This window comes from Rousettus aegyptiacus, unplaced genomic scaffold (genome assembly GCF_014176215.1).
Source record: "Rousettus aegyptiacus isolate mRouAeg1 unplaced genomic scaffold, mRouAeg1.p scaffold_m13_p_16, whole genome shotgun sequence".
Taxonomy (NCBI): Eukaryota; Metazoa; Chordata; class Mammalia; order Chiroptera; family Pteropodidae; genus Rousettus; species Rousettus aegyptiacus.
In genome coordinates, this window is record NW_023416291.1 from 54496719 (window position 1) to 54515043 (window position 18325).

The window sequence follows — 18325 nt, forward strand, 5'->3', positions numbered from 1 at the left end:
CTCTCCCCTCTCCTCCTGGAGTCCCCCCCCTCAGTCCCCAACGCCTTTACCCAACGCGGCCCTCACCGGCTGAAGGTGGCAATGGCGGATCTCTGGGGCACAGCCCTTCATGCTGAACTGGGATCTCAAGTCCCCGGTCCACCCACAAACCCAGCCTAGAAGTCCCCTGAGGGTTTTCTGCGCCCCCAACCCCCCATTGCTCTGGGAGCCAGCCCCAGGAGGTGAGGGCTGCCCAACGGGCCTCTGGCCTGGTGAGGAGGCCTGAGGTTCTGGCCACCCTGCCCGGCTCCTCCAAGCCACCCTGGACATCCCCAAGCCCTGACCTCATGCCTACCTCATGGCCAGGCACTCAGGAACCGCTCTCAGACACCAGACCCACATAACACTGAGGCTCTGGGACCAACGTCCAGACTCTTGAGAAACCCACACTTGCATGCGAGAGCCTCGCCCCCTGAGGCCCGCCAGAGGCCTTCGCAGCGGGGCTCTGGCGGGCTGTAGCTGGTTCCCGCCTGCACGCCACGAGGTGCATGTGTCCAGAGCCACACGTGCACACACTCAAGCTGGACCCGGACGTGTGCACAGAGCCATCTTGACAAGTGCGCAGCTTGGTACCGACCTACGTACACAGGCTTTATTTCACAGGCTTTATTTCCTCCAGGCAGCGGGCTCTCTGGGAGCCTGGGAGTTGGTCAGCTCCAGGCACTCCGCCCGCCCGTCACTTCCAGGGCCTCCCGCCGGACCCACACAGAAGGCTCACAGCACCGTCTCCGCCGTGTGGGCGTCATCCGGGAACCCGGTGATGAGTTGGGCGCTCCCTGCGTCTGGCCCAGGGTCTGGCCCATCTTTGGCCTCCCGCTGGTCGTCGTCCTTCCCCTGAACCTCAGAGAAGTACAGGAATACCTGGCAGGTGGCGGAGGGAGGAGACAGGAGGAGACAGCAGGAGGGGTCAGCCTGCGGGCCTGGCCCCCAGCCCCCCCCCCTGCCCCCAGCCCCCCGCCGCGGGCACCTCCTCCAGCGTGGTCTGGCTCACTGAGAAGTCCTCCACGCCGTGCTCCGCCCCGCGCGCCGCCAGCTCTCCGAAGACGCGCGCCAGGCTGCACGCCTCGCCCGGTGGCAGCTGGAAGCGCAGGCGGCCGCCGTGCGCCTCCCGCAGCTCGGCCCCTGGGAACGCCGCCGTCACGAAGGCTGCCGCAGGCTCGGACCTCACCTCGGGCACGCGCAGGGTCAGCGTGTGGCCTGCACCGAACCTGGGGTGGGCGGGGCCAGGGCTACCGGACACGCCCATGGCCCAACCCACCCACATCACCCTCCGGCTCCCTTCCAGACCCGCAGTCAACACCTGGCTGCTCTTGACCCGTGACCCGACCCCACCCCTGCTCATCCTTTCGCTGTTGTTCATCCCTCCTCCGACCCCGCCTCTCCTAAGACCCCGCCCACTCACCTGGCCGGCCTCCGCCTCTACACCTCCGCTCCCGCTCCACCCCCTCAGCGTCCGGTGGGCAGTCGTGACCCCCGCCCCTTCTCCCGTCGGAGCCAGCGGGCCTCTCCTCCGGCCTCCGCTGCGTGCCGACCCCCGACCAGCCCACTCCCGTCCCAGCATGGCCGCCGAGGCGTCGCCTGCTCACCTGCCCTTCAGGTGCTGCACGCTCCCCAGACAGCGGAACCGCCCGTTCACCATGATGGCCAGGCGCGTGCAGAGCGCCTCACACTCCTCCATGCTGTTGGGGACCGAGAGCCGTGAGCTCCCACCAGGCTCGGGCCACCCGCCCTCGTGCCTGGGCCTCCGTCTACTCTGAACGCTTCCCGCCAGGCCCAGACGGCCCAGCTCCTGGGGTAGGCCACCATCGCCCTGTGTCCCCTGGGCCTGGCAACCTCCCCCACGGTCAGGGGTACCCCATTCCGTGTGTCCCCGTGCTGACAGCCTCTCCCTGGGGTCTGCCCCTCCCCACCCCCCAGAGACTGGACGGCTCTGACCCGCAGCCCTGGGGCCCGCCCTGGGGCCCGGCCTGGGCTCACCTGTGTGAGGTGAGCACCACGGAGCGGCCCTCCCGCACCACGGCCAGGAGGCTGTTCCACAGGAAGCGCCGGGTGCTGGGGTCCATGCCAGTGGTCGGCTCATCCTGGGAGACAGCAGGGGTGAGATGGCGGGAGACGGGCCCCGCCCCAGCCCCGGCCCCGGCCCCACCCACAGCCACGCACCAGGAACACCACGGCCGGGTCCCCCACCAGCGCTATGGCCGTGGCCAGCTTCCGCTTGTTGCCCCCGCTGTAGGTGCCCGCGGGCCAGTCTGCGTACTTCGAGAGCCCCAGGTGTGCCAGGCCCGAGCTCGCTGTCTACGGGTGCCAGTTAGAGGGGACCAGAGTGAGCGTGGGGCCAGGTGGGGGCAGAGTGAGTGGGGCGGGTGAGTGGAACCTCCAGCGAGGCAGGACTGGGGCGGACCGGGGTGGGGAGGCGAGAGCTGGGTGAGGTAAGGGGCCGGGGCCAGCACATGCACCACGGCGTGGGGCAGAAGCCTGGGGCTGGGGCCTGGCCCCAGGGGCAAGCTCCAGGTCCTCAGCAAGAGTCGGGGTCCTGGAGAGGGTGGGGTCAGGGAGTGGGAGGAGTCAAGAGGGAGTGGGTGGGGCCAGGGAGAGAGTCGGGAGGGAAGAGGCGGGTCCCTGCGGGGGAGGGGGGGGCCGCAGGCGCAGCCAGCAGGTGCAGCCCGGAGACTAGGAAGCAGTGGTGGAGCCATGCGCAGGTAGGAGCCGGGGGAGGCAGGACTGGGACCCAGAAGATAGGGCAGGTGGATCTGGAATGGGGCGTGGCCAAGTAGAGCCAGTATGGGCTGGGATCTAGAGGCCCCAGGAGAGAGGCGGAGCCGTGGGTCACCTGGGCAACCTTGGCCTCCGGAACTCCGCACAGGCGTGCAAACAGCTCCAGGTGCTCGCGGCCACTCAGCAGCTCGAAGATGGCGTCTGACTGAGGGCAGTAGCCCATGCGGCGGTGTGCGGCAGCCGGTTCCTTGGTCACACTGAGGATGGTGGAGAGGCGCTCGGGACACTGGCTAGGCCCAGGGCATGCTGCGACAAAGGCAGTGGTCCCAGGGCCCATCCCCCAAGGCCACGCTCCTAAGGGGCGGGGTGTCTCAGGGCCCACCCCGCCCTCCCCGGGAGCCCCCTCACCTGTGGCCTGCCAGGATGGCCTCGCCGCCGCTGGGCAGCATGTCCCCAGTCACCATGCGAAACGTGGATGTCTTCCCTGCTCCGTTCACGCCCAGCAGCCCGAAGCACTGTGACGACACCCACAGAGGGCGCTCGACGAGGCCTCAGGTCCTCGTCCCACTGCCCCTGAGTGTCTAGTGTCTGTGTGGAGGGCTGTCGGCAAGGGGCATCCTGGGGCAAATACTGGGGCGTGCGGGTAGGCAGAGGCTGTCGCTTAGCAAGAAATGGCTGTTGGCACGTGGGATGTGTTTAATCAGTCCTGGCACACAGTAGGTGTCCTGTGAAGGTCACGTCCAGCAAGTGCCCCATTCGTGTCTGGGCTGGAGACTTGCAAAAGCTTCTGCCACATGGGGGCACCCGGGCTGGGTGCAAAGTCGGCCCGAGGTTGAGAGGCTGGCCACAGCTAGCACACAGTAGATGCTTGATAAGGGTTACTGGCACGTGTGTGGGCACCCAACAGGTGCTCAGTAATAAACATGCTTGTTCTCAGTAGGTCTTTACTAACACTTATTGCATACAGTAGGGCTCAATAAATGCAACCATGCAGTATGTGGTCAGTAAGCATTTGTCGGCTCAAAGTAAGAGGTCACATGTTGGCAGCCAGTAGGCGATCAATAAAAGGCAGAAGGCACACAGAAGGTGATCAGTACAGGATGGGGGCACACAGTAGGGCAGCCTCTCGCCGGTGGCCCCTGCACTGGGACCTCCGTCCTGCACTTACCTCGCCGGGGGGGATCCCCAGGCACAGGCGGTCCACGGCTGGTGTCTTCTGCCCAGTGTACACCTGGGAGGAACACGGGACCTTGAGAAAGGCGGGCGGGCCAGCGGAAGCCCCCCGCCCGGCGCCGTGCACCAACCTTGGTCAGGTCCCGCAGCACCAACACGTCCCCCTGGGTGGCCCCCCGGACCACGCGTTCCCGCTCCCGGGCCACATCCTCATCCTCCTCCCCCAAGGAGGGCGGCAGCCGCAGCGTGGGTCTGAGAGGAGAGACGTGAGTGAGCCGGACGCTGGCCCCCGAGCCCTGCCGCCCAGCCCAGGTAACAACCGACCGTGGCAGGAGGCGGGAGCGGTGCTGCAGCAGGAGTGTGAAGAGGAGGAAGAGGGGCCCCTGTACCGCCATGGCCACGAGGTTCTTGCCGACCACCTCCCAGCGCAGGGGTGACTGAAACTGCCCGTCTCCTGCGGGAACAGGGAGGAGGGACAGGCTCCTTGGAGAGGCTCGGTTTCTGAGCCCCTCCCCATCCATGTCACCTTGGGTTCTCGACAGACCAGGAACTGGACAGGCCACGCAACTGGGGTCTGACTGATAACAGAAAACAGCGGTGTCACCGCCTCCCTTATTTAGGACCTTAGACCTCTTGTGATGTGACCTAAGGTAAAATTAGCTTTTATGTCTGCTTTTCTCTAATTCGACCTTGGGGCCATCTAAGACCTGCTGTTTGTCCCTATCCTGTATAACTGACTCTCGGCTGGCGCTCCCCCGCCTGGAGGGAAGTTCTCACCGAAGCGCTCGAAGGCATCGGCCATGGCCTGGTTCCGCACCATGTCGATGAGCCCCCGACCCAGGCAGAAGTGGGGGAAGATAAGGAAGACTTGTTTCAGAATCTGGCTCACATTCTGCAGCTTCTGCTCAGGGGAAGGGAACAGGAGTTGGGTCGGGGGCCAAGGCCCCCGGCCGGCCCCAGCCTGAGGCCCAGCCTCGCGGAGTCCCACCTGATTGGAGAAGAGCTCAAGTACGAAGGTGGACATGCTGCAGTTGATGCCGATGAAGAGGTTGACGCAGGTGAGCACCACGTAGGCCGTGCTCGGCACGGAGAAGAAGAAGGAGGCTGGGTACATGAGCGGCGTGATCGACCAGCTGGGGGTGGGGGGCGGCAGGAGTTGCAGGGTGACCACTCAGATCGGGGGCTGCGTCGCCCCAAGAGGAACACAGGACGCCCCTGCCGCCTGCTACACTGCGGACCCCACCGGTGCGAGTTGGGACAAAAGGAGCTTTTAAGGCCCCCTGGGCACAGCATCGAAGTAGATCTCACTTGGGGTCACCCCAGACCTCCAAATCCTCTTCCTCTCCCGGGGACGTGCTACAGAGTCCCATCTCCCTCAGCTGTATTGGGGGGGCTCAGTAAGAACAGGTCCTGAGAGTCCGGGGGCCTCACCCGTACAGCAGCAGCAACAGCAGCAGCGCCGGAAGGTTGGCGGGCGCCACGTACGCCTTCTGCTGGAAGCCCAGGAAGATGAGCACCACGATGCCAGCCGGCACCAAGTAGTTGCACTGCAAGGGGCGGGGGGGGAGACGCCGGGCGCCCCCGTCGGTGTGCGGAAGCGGGGCCTGCGGCCCTCGGCCCTACGACCCGCCCCCCTCCCCCCGCAACTGCCCTGCATTTGGGGTGGCGGCGAAGGGCAGCCGAGTCCCCACCCCGCCGGGCGGCCCCCGCACCATGTCCCAGAGAAAGGTGCCGAGCCAGTAGAGAGTGACCGGCAGGCCCCCCATGAGCTGCAGGTGTTTGGCTCGGGTGACGCGCTCCTCGATGAGGACCAGAGTGAAGCTGGCCGGGACGAAGGACATGGCGAAGACCACACAGATGGAGACCAGTACGTCCACGGAGGAGGCCATCCTGGGGGCGGGCGGTGCGCGAGCTGCTCAGGACGGAGCTGCGTGCGCCCTCGATTGGACCAAGGTCCACAGGGCTAGTCACCGGTGAGGGAGACGGCGTGAGCCCTTTCGGGGTGAGGGTGGCTGGGTCGTGGGTCAGGGAGGGACTGTACGGGTCTCCGGGAGGATAAAGGTTGGCGTGACAAGGACCCGCAGGCCGGGGCAGGGGGAGACCGGAGCACGCTGGGCCTGACGGTGTCCCCGGCCCGGGGAGCAGACGGGGCACCTCTGTTCCCCAAGAGCATGCAGAGTGCACAGCCAGCTCCCACCGCTCCAAAGCAACAGGGAAACGGAGGCAGGGGAGGACACGTGGGGCAGGGGCCTCACAGCGTGGCCTCGGAAAGCTGCTCCTTGGTGAGGTTCAGAGGGTGGTTGAACGTGACGATGCTGGGGGCGCGGCCGGCGGGGCCGGGGGGCAGCTGGGCGCGCAGCAGTGCGTTGTTGGCCCGGTTGACAAAGGCCACCATGGCGTGCCAGCCCTTGTTGTTGAACCAGATCTGGGGGGGGGGGCGAGCGGTCAGAGTGACGCGGTTGGCCCTGCCCCGCCGGGCTCCCGCCCGCTCCCCGCTTCCACCTTGAGGCTGTTGTCCTGAGTGTCTAGGCTGTGAGCCCACACCGTGAGGTTGTGCAGGAGGCGGTCCAGGGCCCCGCCGGGCTGCGGGCTCAGCAGGGCGCGCAGCTCCTTCAGCAAGAGGCCCACCTCGTCCCCTGAGGGCAAGCTCTCGTCTCGGCTCCCCAGGGAGAAGCCCCCGTACCTGTGGGGCAGTGGGGGCGGGAGGAGCAGCTGAGGGTGGGGTCAGGTGGGCCGGGAGATGCCCCCGGAGGTGGGCAGAAGGCACAGAAAGCGGACCCAGGGCCGGGCTGTCCTCACCTGACCTCGTTCACCCATTTCTTGGTCTTCAGGCTGTGAGGGGGACGAGCAGATGGACAGGTGAGACCGAGGGACAGTGCCAGACGCAGAGCGGGGCGCGGTGCGGGGCAAGACAAACGGGCGAGCGTGGCGGGCATTGGGGAGGCCCGCGGCCGGGGCACCGCCCCCCCGACTTCCCTGGGGACCAGACTGCCCCTTGCCCGAGGACCCACGAGAGAGCCCGGCCGCACTCACCCCTGGTGCACCAGACGCGGGTAGGTCTTGACCAGGAAGTCGGACAGGTTCCGGCCTGTCAGGTTCTGCACAGTTTCGCCCGAGGCGGTCTGCACCTGGGGAGGCGGGGGCCCGCCGGCCGCAGGAGGGCAGTCGGGCAGCAGGCGGCGGGCCCCAGGCTGGCTGCACTGGCATGCGGGGGACGGAGACGCCGGGGTCCAGTTGCCACTGGCCAGGACCTCGGCCACATCTGCGGGAACTTCGGGCACCGAGAACCAGCAGACGGAGGGCGTCCTGAGGGGGCGGGGCAGGGCTGTGGGTGCCCGGCGTCTGGGTCCCGAGCAGGCGCAGGGGCGCTCCGCCGGCCAGAGCCCAGGCAGGGAGACCAAGGCCAGGGAAGGGCAGGGTCCGGGCGGGGGCCTCACCTGTGGGAGCTGTTCTGCAGACAGGCGGCGTCCAATCCAGCGGCCTCCAGCAGCGCCTCCAGCAGGCGGGCACGCTCGGGGTCCCTGGGGGCATCCTCGCTGTGGGGGCACACGGTCAGGGCTGTGCCTGTGGCCCCCCGGCCCCCGCACCACCAGTACCCTGTCCTCTGCACCCACCTGAAGAAGGACACCTGGTCGCCGTACAGGCTGGGGCTGAGCCGCAGAGACGGGTAGTACCCGAATGGAGGCACGATGAGGCTGAAGGCCAGCCCCAGGCCCACGAAGAGGGCGGGCAGCACAATCTGCAGGACCAGCCGTCAGCTGCCCGCCCCGCCCATGCGCCAGGCTCACCGGACCCTCCCTGCCCCCCGCTCTACACCACCCCTGGCTCCCAATGCAAGCGGTCTCAGGCAGGTGTGCAGGGTGGGGAGTATACCCAGGCTCAGGCAGCTGGATGAGGCTGCAGAGTGCAGGACAGATCCCCAGGGGCTCCCGCGCCCCCTCTCCGGTCGCCAGCCCCCACACCTGTGCAAACAGGCCGCGGCGGCTCCGGTGGGCGAGCAGAAGGCGCTTAAGCAGCACGGCCCGCAGCTGTTGGCAGGTTAGCGCCCAGCCTTGCACCTGGCCCCCGACATCCAGCCCAGAGCCCTGCAGGGCCTGTGTCTCTGGAGCAGACCTGGCTGCAGAGGATGGGGGTACTGGTCAGTGCTCACGCTGTGGGGGGCGGGGGACCAGGCAAGGCCACAGAACAGGGCCAGAGGGGCGGGGAGAAACGCCTCACCCAGCTCCCCATTCTCCAGGGCTGACGCCTCCGGCGAGATCCTGAGCCGCGTGGTCCTGTCGGGGTGAGGAACATCTGTGCGCAGGTGCTGCCTGCAGCCACTGTCTGTGGAGCCACCAGGGATCGGGGTCAGGGGTTAGTGCTTAGCCTGGGGGCTGGGTTAGGGTCAGGGGACATGGATGACAAGGATCAAGAACCAGGCATGGAGGTCAGGGCTACGCCTGGGGCCAGACTCGTGCAGGAATCGGGACTCAGTGCAAAGCCAGGTCCAAGTCTGGACCAGAGTTAGGGGTCAAGGACAGGGACCGGGGGCAGCACCCTCTGGGTTTGTGTCCACGGCACAGTCCACCTTCAGGAAGATCTGGGGAGACAAAGCAGGAGCTTAGAGCCCCACAGGATGGGGCCGGGCACTCAAGCACCCACCGCCCATCCTCCCGGGCCGCCCATCCTCCCGGGCCGCCCTGCAGTCGACAAGCAGACTCCGCCTCTTTCCCGCACCACCTCCTCCAGGCAGCCCTCCCCCAGGCGTACCTCCTCGAGGCTGGTGTCCGAGATCCCATAGCCGGCCAGCCCCAGCTCCTCCAGCCGCTGGTCCAGCTCACGGAAGAGCTTGGCGAAGCTGCCGTCCAGGGCTCCCCCGTAGGGCAGCGTCAGCACCAGCTCGTGGGGCAGCTCCTTGACCAGCTGTGCTCCCGGCACCTGGCGCTGCACCGCCGCCAGCACCTGGGGTGCACCTGGGGGTGGGCAGGGGGTCATCCGGGGCCCCAGCTTTGGCCTCGCCCTCCCATCCAGGCCTCCCCGGGGAAGGGGCTCAGGTAACCCACGAGGGCCAGTCCCTGTGGGCGGAAGGGGTCGGCATGACGCACCTGAGGTCAGGACTTGACCTGAGATCAGAGCCAGAGTCCACCCAGGGCCACGCAGCCCCGTGGCCCTGAACCAAGCCGCTGCCACGCACCAGCCTCTCCCCCTGGCTCTCCCGCCCCGGCCCTCACCGGCCCCGCTGCCCTGGCTGCTTGGCTCTCCATCCTGCTCCGCGTCCCTGTGGTCCTCCACGGCAGTGTCGCCCTGTAGGCAGAGGAGCACCAACCGCCATGGCTGTGGGGGCTGGACGGAGCCATTGGGGGTCCAGGGTCAGAGGTCAGCTCCAGCCCTCACCTTTACGCTGGTGGCCAGGGGCCGAAGGCCCTTCACCAGCGTCAGGTAGTAGCCAGATCCCAAGTGGCGACGCAGGAAGAGCGGGGAGCCACAGCAGCACAAGCGGCCGTCTGCCACCACTGCCACGCGGTCTCCCAACAGCTCCGCCTCGTCCAGGTGGTGGGTGGAAAGGATCAGTGTGCGACCTGAGCACAGGGACCCAAACCGCACGTGCCCTCAGGCCTCCAGGTCTCTGCCCGACTCGCGGCCTCTGCCCGGAATTACCTGCCCCACGCGGCAAGCTCCTACTCGCCCCTCAAAACCCCATCCCCAGCGCCTCCTGCCAGAAACCTTCTTTGGACCCCTCAAGCAGAATCCAGGAGAACTCTGGCCTGCCCCCGACTCTTACCTTCCCGGTATTTGAGCAGCAGCTCCCAAATGTGGCGACGGGAAGCAGGGTCCACACCGGCTGTAGGCTCATCCAGGATAACAACTCGGGAGCCACCCACAAAGGCGATGGCCACCGAGAGCTTTCTCTGCATCCCACCTGGACAGGCATGAGGGCCAGGATCTCGGCATGACCCCCTCATGTTGGGCAGGGATGCCTGTCCTCTCCACGCCCCTCTCCCTGCCCACCTGGAACTCAGAGCCGGGCTCCTTCTGGGGCCCCCAGATCTCCTCCGGCTTCCCACGGCCCTTGGGGAAAAGTCACGACCCCTCCCCATACCTTCTCCCCCCTGGCTGGGCTCACCGGACAGGTGGCGCGTCTGGGCATGCCGCTTGGGGACAAGCCCCACGTCCCGCAGCAGACGGTCTTGCTCCGGGCCCACGGCGGCCACACTCAGACCTTTCAGCCGGCCGTAGAACCAGACGTGCTCATCCACCGTCAGCCTGCGGCCACAGGCCAAAACAGCAGCCACCGTGGCAGCCAGGGACCCAGAGAACACCCAGTGCCCCCCCCCCACCCCTGCTGCACCCTCACGCAGCCGGACTCACAAATCAAACAGCACGTTGTACTGGGGACAGACCCCCAGGTAGGGCCGGATGGACGCCATGCTGGACTGGACATCATAACCCAGGATGAAGGCGGAGCCACGGGTGGGCGGAAAGAGGCCGCTCAGGATGGACCTGGGGGTGGTGGGGTCTCAGAGTGGCCGTGCCCTCGGAAGCAGAACTAAGGGCCAACAGGAGGGGCATCGGCATTTACAGAGCGCCTACTGTATACCCGAACCGCAGGGGCCTCGTGTTGCTTTCTCAGAAGGAAAACAAGCTCAGAGAGAATCCTCAACGCCAGCCTGCGTGTACTCAACGGGAGCTGGAGGGGGGCCACCCCCATGCAGGGGTGAGGACCCTCCCCGCCCCCCGCGCCTGTCCCACGGAACAGACGTGGAAACCCAAGCCCTGGGAGGAACGGGGGCGGGGGGCGCCGCTCACAGCGTGGTCGTCTTGCCGGCGCCGTTGCGGCCCAGGAAGGCGGTGATGTGGCTTTGGTAGAAGTCCAGGTTGAGCCCCCGCAGGGCTGGAGTCGGGTTGCCGTGGAACCGCTTCTCCAGGCCCCGGATGGAGACCCCCGGAACCAGGCCGGGCGGAGCCTCTTCCACTAGCACTGCGGAAGGCCAGCCGTCAGCCGGGGCCCTCGGGGCTGCCCGGACCAGTCTGCGGGGCCAGTCTGCGGGCGGTAAGAAAACCCCTCCAGGGGCATGGGGAACGGGAGGTGTCCAGAGACGGAGCTGTGGGAACGTGGGTTTGGGGGAGTCCTGGGGGGTCCAGACGGGAAAGTGGCTATTAAGGCTCGTCTCCTCACCCTTCGGGTCCAGTGGGGCCGCGGGCGGGGCGGGATCCTTGGGGGCTCTAGGTCCAAACCAGTAGCTCCTTCGAAAGGGAAAATTCCACGGTTCCGGGATCCCGTACCGGCCTGCGGAGAGCAGCGCTCAGTTACCCTGGGAGCTCGTCCTTCTGAACCGCGCCAGTTTCTGGGCGCACACGCGAAATCGAGGAATCTGGGTGCGAGGTGACCAGGAAACCCCGCCCGCCCACCTGCTCCAGGCCAGCCCTCAGATGCAGCCAGCTGTGCGCAAGTGCCAGTAAGCCCCGCTCCCTCGCCTGAGACACGCCCCTCCCTCGGCCCCGCCTCCCTGGTGCAGCTGCTCCCTATTCTTAGGGCCCACCTGGGCACACGGCCTCCAGGTACCAGGTGGCGAGGCCATAGAGCACGGCGTCCAGCAGCAGAAGGCCGGAGACTTGAGCCAGGCTGAAGACGTCGGCCGCCGGCTGGGAGGCCACGTTGTGCCACTGTGCGCCCTCGCCTTGCTCCTCCAGCAGCGCCAGGCTCTCGCAGCCGAAGCCGAAGGCCACCGGCGACAGAAGGCTCTGCGGGTGGGGGCGGGCGGCTCAGCGAGCGAACGTAGCTGAGGGGATCCCGCATCCCACCCGGGTCCAGCTCTCACCACGGCGACGCGGCCGCCCGTGGACAGCTGGTCCCGCCAGGCCACGCACATCACATAGGGCAGATAGAGAACAAAGTAGGTAAGGCCCCCGCAGGCGGCCGCCAGGTTTGCACGGGAGAAGAAGGCGCTCAGCAAGAAGCTCTGGACCACAGTGGCCACAGCGAAGGAAGCCAGGAACAGAAAGAGCACCACTGGGTGGCTGTACGGGAGGATGTCCCCGAGCTGCGGGAAGCAAAGGGAGCGCAGGGTCAGCGCCGGGTTTGACCAGGGCGCGCACCCACGCAAGGCGCCTCTCTGCCCCCCGCCCCCTTGCCCTACTCTGCGCGCGCGCCCACTGGGAGCCTGGAAGGCCGAGGCACGCCCACCTTGAGCACCAGCACGAGCAGCGCGGTGCTGAAGAGGAAGGGCCCCAGGCAGCTGAGGAACCAGCCCAGCCAGAGCACGGTGCCACTGAGCCCCATGGCGCGCATCGTGTAGCGCAGCCGCGTCTCCTTCTCGCGCACCACGGCCTTCACCGTCAGCGCCACCGAGTAGATCCAGGCCAGCGTCAGGAAAAGCGGCAGCGACCGGCTCAGCACGCGCAGGAACCTGGGGCGGCAGGCGTGGAAAATGGAGACTTTGCGCAGCCCGCATCTGCCCGCGTGTCTCAAGGCTCAGCCAGCCACAGACATTCGCCCTCCCTTATCTTCAGACCGCTCATCCAGCCTCAGGGGCCCAGCTGACAGCCCAGGCCACAGTGTCCCTGCACCCGGAGATTCCTGATCCTCGGGGGGCCCTGCTCTTCCTGCTACAGGGCACAGGGGGTGGTCTGCCTAAACCAGCAGTTCGCAGCCTTGACTATGAATGTTCCAAATGGAGCCGAGTCCCACCTGACACCCAGGATCTGGCAGCTGGGGAATGAGCGGGGAGGGGGCACTCACGCATCATCCACGTAGCACGGATAGGGCATCTGCTGCAGGTAGAGGCGGGCACGGGGCGCGCTGCCACTCAGCACGCGCACGGCTGCATTCTCCAGCAGGTCCTGCAGGTACACGAAGCCTCCCCACACATAGTGCATGTCTGTCAGGGGGTCGGCGGCAGGGCCAGGGTCCCAAAACCTGCAAGGAGCGGCTGGAAACTCCTAGGGTTCTGCTCATCACTTTAGCTCCGCCCACACCCACCGACTCAACTACTCGCCGGACCCCGCCTGCCACGCAGTCGCAATCGTCCCACACCCATTTATCCCGGCGAGGTGTTGACCCCGCCCACCAAGACTTTGGGCACGCCCACCACGCAAGTTAGGCCCCGCCCACCACGGGCCCCCGTAGGAATCCTGGGCTGTCCGCTATGGGCTCCACGCGCGATGCCCCGGTTCCCACACGTAGCCGCACTCGCACCTGTTCCCAATCTTATGGGTTCTGGCGACGTTGTCGATGTCCATGCGGATCTTGATGCGCACGTGGCCTGGGCCTGGGAGAGGCTCTGGGTCCGGGGAGTCCTCGGGGCCCAGGAAGACGACGCCGGCCCAGAAGCGGTGCTCTGCGAGCAGCTCCAGAGCCCGCTCCACCAGGGCCGCCTCCGAGGGCGCTGCCTCCAGCTTGTCCAGGGTCACGCACTGGGGAGGGGCCTATGCATCGGTCCAAGGCTCCCGGAGTCCTGCCCTGGGCCCCGAGGCGGGGCCGGGGTGGGGGGCTGAGCCGAGCTTCCTCCTCCATCAGACACCCCACAGGGCAGGCCAGCCCCCCTCGAAAGAGTTCCCCAGTGGGTGGCCGCTCACCTCCACCGCGCGGCCCAGAATGCCCACCAGGTGCTCCGCATCCGAGTAGGCCGCCCGCCAGCTGTAGCCGCCCGCACGCGAGTCCAGAAAAGCTCGAAGGGCTCCCTCCCGGAGCCGCGCTCCTGGCCCCGACTCTCCCCTTCCTCTGTCCTGAATTTGCAGGAGCCTCTGGAGGGCGGTGAGGGAAGATGGGGATCTGCACGGGACATGGAATGGCCCATCGCCTCGCCCCACCCCTGGGGCCTGTCCTCGCTGTGCCTCCACGGTCCTGCCCCGGCGGCCCTGCCCTGCCTTCCCTCCGCGGTAACCCTCAGCAGGGGGTCTCCGCCCCTCCCCCCTCCCCGAGGCCGCGCATGAGTCTGCGCATGAGTCTGCTGCCCTTCGGCGGGGCCCCACCTGCAGTGTGGCTACATTCGCACTGTTGTTCATGAAGCCGAAGAGCTGGGGTCCCAGCACCCCCCACGCCTCCTGGACATCCTTCAGCAGAGCCAGCTCCTGGAAGGTCCGGTTCACCTGCAGGAGGCAGGAGCCAAGATCGACGCCAGGCTCACCTGCTTGCAACCCCTCCCCAGCGCACTTCTTCCTCCTCGTCTTTGCTCCATCAGGTGCCTCTGAGTGCTGGCACGTGCCTCCTGGGACCCTCTCCGCGGCCTAGCCCTCGCCCACCTGGGTGGAGGGAGGGATCCGGGACCCTCCCATTCTCACCTGGGCCATGAGCTGCCGAGTGAAGGGTGTGTCAGGTGCAAAGAGCAGCTTCCCCAGGACCAGCGGCTTCAGGCGCCTCCAGAGCAGGCGGGACACTGGGTGCTTGTCCAGGGCCCCCATCAGCTCAGCACAGCCAGGGCCTGGGGCGGGGTCGCCATGAGGCCCTGTCCCCCCACCGACCAACCGACTTCCCAGACTGAGAAAGTCACTCACTCAGGCTGCCGTCCGGGAGGGTGGGCTCCTGCCCAACCCACTCTTTCAGGTCTCTGGCCTCATACCAGTTGAGGGAGGGCCCCCCAGGGACACTAGGCCCCTTGGCACTGCAGAGGGCTTCTGACATCACCGCCAGGGTGCTATCTGTCCCTCCTCGGAGTCTTGGCAACAGCGCCTGCAGCTCTGCCAGGCTGGGCAGCGCCTGGAGCTGGGGAGAGGTCACCAGGGGGCGCTAACAGTCCTCCCTCCTGCCGGGTCCCACCGCCAAGCCTCAACCAGGGCAGGGCACCCGCCAGGCCAGGAGCACCTCTCCCTCTCTTTCTACCCAAGTTCCCCCCAAGAAGCTGCCCAAGGGAAGTGCCCAGGGCTGGCCTGTCACCGCCCCGCAGGTGGCTCACTCTTGCAGTTGCCTGCCTGGGATGGAGCGCGAGGGGGTCTCTTACCTCCTGGGCCAGGTCCTCTGCTGCCTCCACTGAGTCCTGGGCTTGGCTGAGCACAGACCTCAGGGACTCCTGGGAAGAAAGACCGCAAGGGTGACAACGACTTTGACTGAGGTCTCGCTAGGGGTCAAGCACTTTGTCAAGCCCTTTATTTTATAAAAAGAGAATCTGAGGCTCCAAGAGGCACAGGGACTCGTTCAAGGTCTGAAGGTCTGGAGTCCATCACCGCTTCAGACATGGCCTGTCTGGGTACGGACAGGCCAAGTAACATCACTCCAGACAAAGGCCTGGAGGCTGGAACCAGCGGCCCTGAAAGGGAGTCACCTCGCCCAGGATGGGGCAGTGCAGGGACTTCCTGAGAGGAGAGTCCCAGAGTTGGCCAAGTCTCACCCCACCCCCCACCTCACCCCTTGCAGCACTGTTCCCAGCATCTCAGTGGCCAGGGACGGTCCCCCCTGCGGTCGGTCACTCCGCTGAGGCCGGTCTGGAGGAGGAATGCAGGGAAGCACAGGGTTAGGAAGCGCTTGGCCTACGACACGGCCCCGCCCCGCCCTCTGCCCATCTCACAGCCAGGCAGGTGGAGGCTCAGAGCTCCGTCCCACCTACCAAATGCCTCCCCACTTGCTCTGCGTGCAGCCCTCAGCTTGGGCATCAGCTTCCCCAAGCTGACCAGCATCCTGCGGGCCCTAGGGCCCCTCAGGATGGCACGGGCATCTGCCAGGAGCCGGGAGACCCTGGGGACAAAGAGCAGTTGGAGGCAGCGGCTCGGCAGGCACCCTGCTCCCACGCGGGACTGCCGCACCCACAGAGCTTGCTTACAGGGAGTTGTTAAAGTTGCTGAGGACGCCAGGCTCCTCGGCCGGGGTTTGCTGAGGGAAGCAGGTGTTGTTCACGTTGCAGATGAGACCCTGGAGCCAGGATACGGTGCCCGCCGAGGGCAGTGGCTTGTTGGGGAAGTGGCCTGCTGGGACACCGGGTGCCGAGGCCTTGCGGGAGTCCTCACCATGATCCCACTCTCCGACCACAGCGCACTCATGCTCAGCGGTTTATGGGGTGCTGGCAGTTTGTGCTCCCTGGCACTCGCTCACTGGGGCCCCTGTGGATAAGGCGACCTCTCGCCTCCCCCCTGTACAAAGTACCTGGACCCTGGAGGCTTACATTCATGCCGCTCCACTGGGGGGTGGGAATGGCGGACGGCCACCAGGATGAAGAAGAGAAAGAGAGGCCATAACAATTCCACCAGGAGCTGGACCTGGGGGAGACACAGCAAGCCCAGTAGTGGTGAACAGTGAGGGGCACCGAAGCCACCCACCCTGTCCCCCAAAGCCCAGGCGTTACCGGCTGTCTCCTCCGATAAAGGAGATTCTTCCAAAGCAGCAACATCAGCTGCGTCCAGAAGGCCATGGTGAAAATAAACAGGAAACAGGACGGAGAGGTCAGGCTGGGGCAGTGCTGTGTGGCTGCAGGCAACTCCCTGTCCCTCTCTGAACCTCGTTCTTCTCTCCCATTGCGTAGGATTCCTGGTCGCTTGGCTTAGAGTCGGGCAAACAGAGGGGTGGAGTGAGCCAATGGGAGCCCTGCCCGAAGCCGTCCTTGCATCTTATTGGCTGTTAGGGCTGTCGCTCCCTTCGAACGAAAGGCTACAAACGAATCCTTCGGGGAGGGCGGGGCCTCGGCTTACATCACAAGGCACTACTTTAATCTCCCTTGGAGGCCTCCAGATCCCGGCCCCCAGCCTCATCCCTGACCTGGGAAAGGATCCCCATTCCTCCTGTTCCTCTCTAATGACGATAGCAAAGTATTTACTGTGCTGAATGAACCCTTCGCACTCCTGGCTCAAACAGGTGCCAACCCAGGAGCCCGAAGAGGCGGGCCGAGTCACTCAGCTAGAGGAGGAGGCCCCAACTCTGCCTGCCCTTCATGTATCATTAATCGCTCAGAAGAACCCCAAAATCCAGAAAATGGTTTAGGAGAAGGGGCAGTGGAACCTCCTGGGACCAGCGATTCCCGACCCCCCCAACCCCGTCCCTTGTTTGGAACTGTCCAGCTCCGGCCAGTTTCGGGATCGTACAGACGATGAAACTGAGACCGCCGGAGGGGCAGGGAGTTGCCGTGGCGCGTGCGAAGGACTAGGACCCAGGACCCCTGGCCGCCACGCTGGAACTCTCCTGTACATTTGGGGGAGCGGCCTCAGTTTCTCCGCTTGTAAAATGGGGACAGAGGGCCTGAAGGAGAAAGGGGGAAGGGGCTGCAGGCGTACGTTGGTAAAGCATCTCTCAGGGGAGCCGAATGTCCAGTCTGGCCCTTGAGAATTACTGGTTGATTCTGCCGCTCCCCAACACTCACCGGCAGGCGGCGGTGAGAGTCTGGACTCGCCCCGCACCCTGTAATTCCCCGAAAACCTGCCTCCCTCTCACCTATCCCCACCCCCGCATCCTCTCGGGGCCTTCCTCTCTCTCCGGGACCCTCTCACCGTTCCAGCCCCCGGCGCTTGCCGCCTTCCCTCCGCCTGACAGCGGCCCCTTTAAGGGAAGCCCCCCGGCAGGAGCGGAGCCCTTGCAGCCCACAGCGACCAGAATCCGGCGCCCCGCGGCACCGCCCCCCGCCTCCTGCTATTGGCTGCCGTTCGCGCCACTCACAGACCGAGCCAGCCGGAGCCGCGCGCGCTCTGAGAGGAGGTGGGGTCACATCCCCGCCGCGCGGAGATGGTCTCCTAGCATTCTTCTTGCTGCATCACCGTGAGGTGGCGGAGCGCCAGGCCCGGGTGTCTTCCGATGTTGCATAGCCGCCTGCAATGCAGCTCCGGTAGCAGGAGCTGCCCTTCTCCCCACTCTCCCCTGGGGGCCCCGGTCCTAGCCAGACTCGCCCGGTCATCCGGGGACTGCATTCATCCATCAGGAAAGCACGCTTCGACTTTCATCATTCACTCACTCCGCAAACATTCCTTGGTCCCTAAGGTTACATAGGAAGTGGCAGGAGCCCCTGACATTCTAAGATTAGAGCCCTGGGTTGCCCCAATTTTGAGGAAAGCCTCAGGATTGGTTTCCCGCTGCGGAAAATTGGGTATGTCACAAGATCCTGAGGACAATGACACAAGGATCCACAGATCCGAAGGCACTGGGGAGGGGTCCATGGAGGAAAGTGGGGCTTTGGAGATGGAGCTTTTCAGGGAGGAAACTCCAGCGGGGTAAATGCAGGAGCGAAGGCCTGGATGCTGGAGCCTGGAGACAGCCAAAGCTGTGGGGGTGGAGGTGGTGTTGCGGCCCCCACCGCCTCTCTAACCAGTCAGGAGGCCCAGCCTCTTCCCCAGCCCCAGGTCCCGGCCCTCGAATCATCTCTTCAACCCAGACTGGCCTGTGTCCTGGGCCTTAGCTCCTCTTCTTGCAAGACGGCTATCAGGTGTTTGCCGCCCACCCCCCACAATGCCAGAAGGGATCCAAGCACACAGCCCAGCCCATGCCCCCCCCCCCCCCCCCGGGCTGCCT

General features: G+C 66.1%; 1 protein-coding gene across 9 annotated transcripts; it reads right to left on the reverse strand.

Moving 5' to 3' along the window:
- Positions 1-609: 609 nt before the first annotated feature.
- ABCA7 (ATP binding cassette subfamily A member 7) lies at positions 610-18304 on the reverse strand. Of its 9 annotated transcripts, none has more exons than XM_036234239.1 (46): positions 17480-18304; positions 16179-16372; positions 15999-16092; positions 15660-15804; positions 15447-15574; positions 15248-15324; positions 14844-14912; positions 14401-14608; positions 14188-14327; positions 13879-13995; positions 13483-13650; positions 13103-13320; positions 12647-12823; positions 12092-12314; positions 11727-11948; positions 11448-11649; positions 11084-11194; positions 10714-10885; positions 10276-10407; positions 9689-10170; positions 9301-9485; positions 9138-9210; positions 8677-8879; positions 8464-8506; positions 8146-8250; positions 7890-8044; positions 7542-7666; positions 7365-7463; positions 6961-7233; positions 6727-6759; positions 6430-6610; positions 6183-6352; positions 5640-5817; positions 5359-5474; positions 4916-5060; positions 4705-4828; positions 4252-4381; positions 4059-4179; positions 3923-3985; positions 3163-3269; positions 2870-3011; positions 2200-2334; positions 2017-2120; positions 1626-1718; positions 1007-1247; positions 610-900 (listed from the first exon to the last, which is right to left on the reverse strand). In XM_036234239.1, the coding sequence occupies exons 2-46, from the start codon at positions 16242-16244 to the stop codon at positions 754-756; spliced, it is 6642 nt and encodes a 2213-aa protein (XP_036090132.1). In that variant the 5' UTR covers positions 16245-16372; positions 17480-18304; the 3' UTR covers positions 610-753. The 9 variants fall into 9 exon arrangements, with proteins under 9 accessions (XP_036090132.1, XP_036090130.1, XP_036090136.1 ...); XM_036234237.1 differs by having other exon boundaries at positions 16179-16367; positions 17314-18304; XM_036234243.1 differs by lacking the exon at positions 17480-18304 and adding an exon at positions 17314-17451.
- Between the last annotated feature and the right edge of the window lie 21 nt (positions 18305-18325).

Excerpts from the sequence above, each read along its gene's own strand:
- ABCA7 (XM_036234239.1), bottom strand. The coding sequence starts at position 16,244 with ATGGCCTTCTGGACGCAGCTGATGTTGCTGCTTTGGAAGAATCTCCTT. Across the intron at positions 10,408-10,713 it reads GCCGGCAAGACGACCACGCT|GTCCATCCTGAGCGGCCTCT; the intron begins GTGAGCGGCGCC and ends CACCACCCCCAG. Across the intron at positions 3,012-3,162 it reads GCCATCCTGGCAGGCCACAG|TGTGACCAAGGAACCGGCTG; the intron begins GTGAGGGGGCTC and ends CACCATCCTCAG.